This window comes from Notolepis coatsorum (genome assembly GCF_963971535.1).
Source record: "Notolepis coatsorum genome assembly, chromosome: 1".
Taxonomy (NCBI): Eukaryota; Metazoa; Chordata; class Actinopteri; order Aulopiformes; family Paralepididae; genus Notolepis; species Notolepis coatsorum.
Genome location: NC_140165.1, coordinates 312,091,912 through 312,098,024, shown reverse-complemented (window position 1 = coordinate 312,098,024; position 6,113 = coordinate 312,091,912). Strand labels below are relative to the sequence as shown.

The 6,113-nt window shown below is 41.0% G+C and overlaps 1 protein-coding gene across 1 annotated transcript in view; it reads right to left on the bottom strand.

The window, feature by feature from the left end:
- The window catches only part of fosb (FBJ murine osteosarcoma viral oncogene homolog B), a 7,526-nt gene extending 2,953 nt beyond the window's left edge, over nt 1-4,573 (bottom strand). The window contains exons 1-3 of the mRNA XM_084329060.1: nt 4,471-4,573; nt 3,820-3,998; nt 1-246 (exon numbers count right to left, since the gene is read on the bottom strand). The exon at nt 1-246 is cut by the window's left edge and continues 153 nt beyond it. Of these exons, the coding sequence (XP_084185186.1) occupies nt 1-246; nt 3,820-3,998; nt 4,471-4,528 (483 nt within the window). The 5' untranslated portion in view covers nt 4,529-4,573. The remainder of the gene's footprint in view (nt 247-3,819; nt 3,999-4,470) is intronic.
- Between the last annotated feature and the right edge of the window lie 1,540 nt (nt 4,574-6,113).

The window sequence follows — 6,113 nt, the reverse complement described above, 5'->3', positions numbered from 1 at the left end:
GTCGTACGGGTCCAGCAGGGACAGGGACACGGGCTGGGTCACGTTCATCATGGAGGTCCCCGTGGTCCCGCTATGCCCGGAGGCCTGGGAGGAGACCAGGGTCGGCTGCACCATCCACTGCAGGTCCTGGCTAGTGGTGATGGCGGTCACGGTGGGCACGAAGGACCCGGGCATCTCCCCTCCTCCCATGTCGCCCCCCGGCTCGCTGCCCACGCTGCTGAACACACCTCCAGCCGACACACACTCCTAGTAACACACACACACACACACAAACAGAGTTAAAATAGCAAGGGTATAGGCACCCATATGTAGTACTGTATATAGACACACACACTCCTAGTAAAACACACACAGAGTTAAAATAGGCACCCATATGTATATAGACACACACACTCCTAGTAAAACACACACACACACACACAGTGTTAAAATAGCAAGGGTATAGGCACCCATATGTATCCACACACACATACATGCATATATGTGACAGAACGTATCGGACTCCTCTGCGTTGTGTATTAAATGTTGATGCCCAGAGGGAGAGTTGAACCCGGGTGCAGCGACAACATAGACCGCTGCACAGAGAGGTGAATTCACTCCTGGTATACCGTATCTATGCGTCTATTAACCCTGTTATGGGGAAGTGAGTTTAACTCGCAGCCCGCTTACTGCCACAGTCACTTCATCTATCTATCTATCTATCTATCTATCTATCTATCTATCTATCTATCTATCTATCTATCTATCTATCTATCTATCTATCTATCTATCTATCTATCTATCTATCTATCTATCTATCTATCTATCTATCTATCTATCTATCTATCTATCTATCTATCTATCTATCTATCTATCTATCTATCTATCTATCTATCTATCTATCTATCTATCTATCTATCTATCTATCTATCTATCTATCTATCTATCTATCTATCTATCTATCTATCTATCTATCTATCTATCTATCTATCTATCTATCTATCTATCTATCTATCTATCTATCTATCTATCTATCTATATCTATCTATATCTATCTATCTATCTATCTATCTATCTATCTATCTATCTATCTATCTATCTATCTATCTATCTATCTATCTATCTATCTATCTATCTATCTATCTATCTATCTATCTATCTATCTATCTATCTATCTATCTATCTATCTATCTATCTATCTATCTATCTATCTATCTATCTATCTATCTATCTATCTATCTATCTATCTATCTATCTATCTATCTATCTATCTATCTATCTATCTATCTATCTATCCATCTATACACACACACACACACACACACACACACACACACACACACATGTGTACACACAGTCTATGGTACACACACACACACACACACACACACACACACACACACACACACACACACACACACACACACACATCCAAAACCTTTCATATTAAGTTATAGTCAAGAACAATAGATGGTTGTTGAATTTCATCATCACTTCAAGAAGACCACAAGCAAGTATAGATTTTTATAAATGTTCTTTATTTTTCCACAAACACTGGTGTTTGTTCATTTTAAGGCCCTTATTGGTAAGCTATACCTCCTTACACTACATAATTATTGGTATGGTATTGTGGGACCTATGGAACCTTTTTCTAGTGACTGGCTGAGTTTGCTCAGAACAGGGTAAATCTGCATTTTGCTATGATGCCCCTCTAGCTCATGGAATGAACTCCATTGATTGATTGATTGCACATTGTATTAACAGATTGCATAAACAATACAGTACGGCTCAATACACAGAATTGTTAAGGGGATGCAGATCAGAGAAAGACTTTCGTCTTGTTTACATCAGGGTCCCCCATTTTAACTTTTTACATTGGTTGCCATTTTGTCACAGGAAAGATTTTCCTCTAGGATGGAACCTAGGTATGTAATTTCATCTTTCCTTGTGACAATATTGTCACCCACTGTAACAGAGAAGCCGTTGGCCTTGCTGAGTTTGTTATCTGATCCAAAGAGAATGGACTCAGTTTTACCCAGGTGTAATGATAGTTTGTTATCAGCGAGCCATGTGCAGAGTTCAGAGCTGAGGGCTTTTTCAACCTGTAACTTGTCCCTGTCAGAGACCAGCATGAAAAGTCCAAGTTGCATGACTATAGATTATATAGTGTCGTTGGAGAAAAGGATTCGAATGAGGCCGGTGGTTTTAAAACGAGTGCACCTTATTAAAGAGGCTTCCACTCAATTCATGTCTTATTTGTGGTCTAGAGCAGTTGAATTAGTATTTTGGAAAATGAGGAACGTTCGGCAAAATCAAAAAAGTTTGTACAGATTCGACATCATATGGAATTTATTGTAGGCTATAGAGTGTTATCACTCATGAACAAGAACATGTCTTGTTGCACTCACAATCCTATACCAACTTGCCCAATTTATTCTCTATGAATACGCGTTTTATGTATACTGTATATATGTTTTTTAATCTAATAACAGATTCGAGTCTCTCTCTGGTCTCTGGCTTTGGTTGAGGGTTATTCACATAATTTGATTGGACAGCCCTATACTACAAGAATGAAAACATTAAACTTAAATGAAGTATAGGCCTGTTCCTATTTCAATACTCCACATTCCAACGAGCTACAAGAATACATATATCCCTGGTAGTTCTGCTTTATTTAGACCCGAGGCGAGGGTGATGATGCCAAACACGAGTTTTGACTTCATTAATATTTCATAAACGTGTGTGTGTGTGTGTGTGTGTGTGTGTGTGTGTGTGTGTGTGTGTGTGTGTGTGTGTGTGTGTGTGTGTGTGTGTGTGTGTGTGTGTGTGTGTGTGTGTGCGTGCGTGCGTGCGTGCGTGTGTGTGTGTGTGTGAGGTAGCGATAGCGGGACAGGCCGCTCTGAAGCAGCCGCCTAAACCAATCATATCTCTCGAACGCGTCTCTCCTCCCTCCTCCCTCCTCCCTCGTCACACCCCCGGTGTTCCCCTTAGCAACGCGACGTAACACTCCAAAATAGAACGCATTTACGTCACGCCGAGGAGAGAGCGTGGAGAGAAACGAGCCGAGGGGCGGGGCTTCCCGTGAGTACGTAGGAGAGTTCCAGAGCTTTGTCATCCGCGGTGCGGCACGCTGTGATCCAGCCCTCGTGCCCGCGTGCTGCCGCTAGGCTCAACAGAGACATTTGACACACAATTGTCAATGAATCATAGACATAGATATGATCTTATTTTCTTATTTATTTTCTATCTTACTATACAGGAGGTACAGTATATATAGTCTAGATACATTAAGAGCTAAAATTTTGAAATGGTATATAGTAGTGTTTCTCAGGAACTTAGCATGACTTTTTTTTATCGTGCATATCTTGTGACAAGTTGTGTCTTATACCTATTTAATTTTTTTTCTATGCCTATTTTATTATTGTATTTTGCACAATCAATGCGGACATGACCACCCGCATTTCACTGTATGTGGCAAATAAATAAACCTCTTGATTCTTGATTTTGTTCCTTTCAAGAGAACATTGTAAAAACACGTTTTAGCGACTTGTATTTAAAGCTACTTTTAAGGCTATAATAATAACAACTTCAGCTCAGGCAGCAATCATCCAAACTAATCCATCCATCCAACCCAAACTTGAAATAGGTCGTCTCGTCGTCGTGCATACATAAACAATTAAGCACGTGTGCAAATAGTCAGGCCCTAGAATAACTCGAACGGTCCTACTACTGTCTCAGTCAACACATACATACTTGCATGTATTTCATTATTATTATTATTTGATTATTAGTAACGTCTTCTTGTTTTAATTAATAATCGGTTGGTTTGAATGAATTTACCTGTGGAGCCAGCGGGCTACCGAAGGAGTCCACGGAGGAGAGGTACTGCGACTCTATTGACGGTGATGAACTTCCACGGGAACCGCTATCGATGTCGCCGGGGAACCCTTGGAACATCTCCCCGGGGGGGCCACAGGAGACGGTGAGGGCGACGGTACCCGGGAAGAGCGGGGTCTCACCTGCAGACAGTGGTGTAGTAGACACAAGGTTACACTATAAGGAATGCCTGGTGTCAGAAGGCTTGTTCAGTGCTGCATTTCCCTCGGTATTAATAAAGTACTTATATTCTATAATTCGATTAGCCTTGTGAATGATGTGTGATGTGATGATGCGGCTTCCACTGCGGATTCCCCCCAGATGGCACCCGGTTCACCGGCAGTTCGCTCCAAGTTTGTTCGGTTTATTATTACAAGGCGGGACAGTTTTGATCGGCTTTCTTGCATTGCGTCGCTGACGGAAAAAGAAATACTTAAAAAGAAATAATAATACCCATAATTAAAAAAGGCTGTGTGTGTGATGTGTGAATATTCCATCCGCTATTCGTACATATTGGCGAAAGCTTTGTTTAAACTTCCTACTTAACTTATATGACATGTGGCTATATATAAAACACGTCAACCCTATATACATTATATTATATTATTGACTCACCGATGGTCTTTTTGGAGTTATCCGGTAAGATGCTCTTGTCTTTCCAAAAAAGTTGCATGAAGAAGGTAATCCAGTTCCCTGCGTAGGGGAAGTGTCTAATAGTTCCAGATGTTTATAAACTCCGATCGGTTTTAAATCCGAAAAGCGCTTCCCTCGAACGTGCAATTATATATCCATGTAGAGTAATATGTACCACGCTGTACACGGGAGAGAACGCGCTATTAATCCTAATAGTCCACAGTAGCAGGTCTTATGAATGAATCCATCGAGTAGCCTGCGACCAAGGCATTTCTACAAATAAGCCCCGCCTTCGGAGTTCCGCTGACGTACGTGACCATGTATGGGGTTGTGTTTTGTTTGGTATCCTTGGTGACGTTGAGGGAATCCCTCTCCCACTTAGAAAAGGGCTACCACGCTGACGGATAATAATAGATTTTTCTTTTTTTTTTTACTATCACAACCACGAGATATTTCTCACCGTCTAACAATTTGAGGGAATTTCAAAATCTTGTATAGGCTATACGCTACAAATGGAAACTACACATTTAGGCTATAGCTACAAGTAGGTTATGCCTATTATATACCATTTCAAGTTGTTTTTTGAAAGTAATCCCGACCAGTGATTTTAGTTTCATTCAATAAATCCAATAGATCAGTGACTATAATTTATTATGTCCATGTTTGGAATCAATATTCTATAAACCTTTCTGCCATTATGATCACGCTGTTTCTTTTTTAAACGTATAGGTAATGTAGGCTATAGCCAAATAAATGAATAAATAAAGTGTTCGAAAGTCAACATTATATAACAAGTAGTCAAACCTAAATTGAAGCACTTCATTATGACCTAGCTCGGTGCTCTTCTCGCTGGAGGAAGGAATCCCGTCAAAGCAGGCAAAGGGAAATCCTCTCCAAACGTTCTCACGGAACGCCCTCGGGAGTCGGGAGCGCCCCTCTCTAGAGAAACTTGAACTTCTGGGTTGGGAAGGTATGCTGCTTTGCCTACTATATGAGGCACTCCCTCTAGTCAGCTTTTGTTGTTGCACTATATAGTTCACACACAGATCTATAGGCTTAGTCCAAAGCACTGAGAATATATTGAAAGTAAGTAAATAATAAAATAAAAAAAATTTAAAACAGAAATAATATTTAGCCAACATAGCTGTCACATGACAAACGTGTATTTATCACAATCAATCAATCAATCAATCAATCAATCGATAGACCAATCAATCACTAAAATAAAATAGGCTAAAATGGAATAAAAATGCTTTATCTGAGAATATAGGAAATATAGGCAGACAGACATGTCATTCCGACATGGACACATAATGGGCAGGAGTGACGGAAATCAGCGCCAGACATGCTGCGGGCATTGAAGAACATCACCACCCCGTCAAACAGAGAATTCATTCATTGTTATAAAGCCTGTTATAAAGGAGGGGGGGGGGGGGCGGTGTTGCGGGAAGATTGGGTGGAATGAAAAACGAGATTTTTTATTTATGATGTCGCAAAATGTCACGGGGGGGGGGGGGCACGTGTGCACCTGCACACACGTGTGTAAAGACGCGATGAGAGCCAGCGTCAAAACGTCAAAGGGCGACGTGCGTGCTGCTATTACCACCAGTGTTCAACCAAGAGTT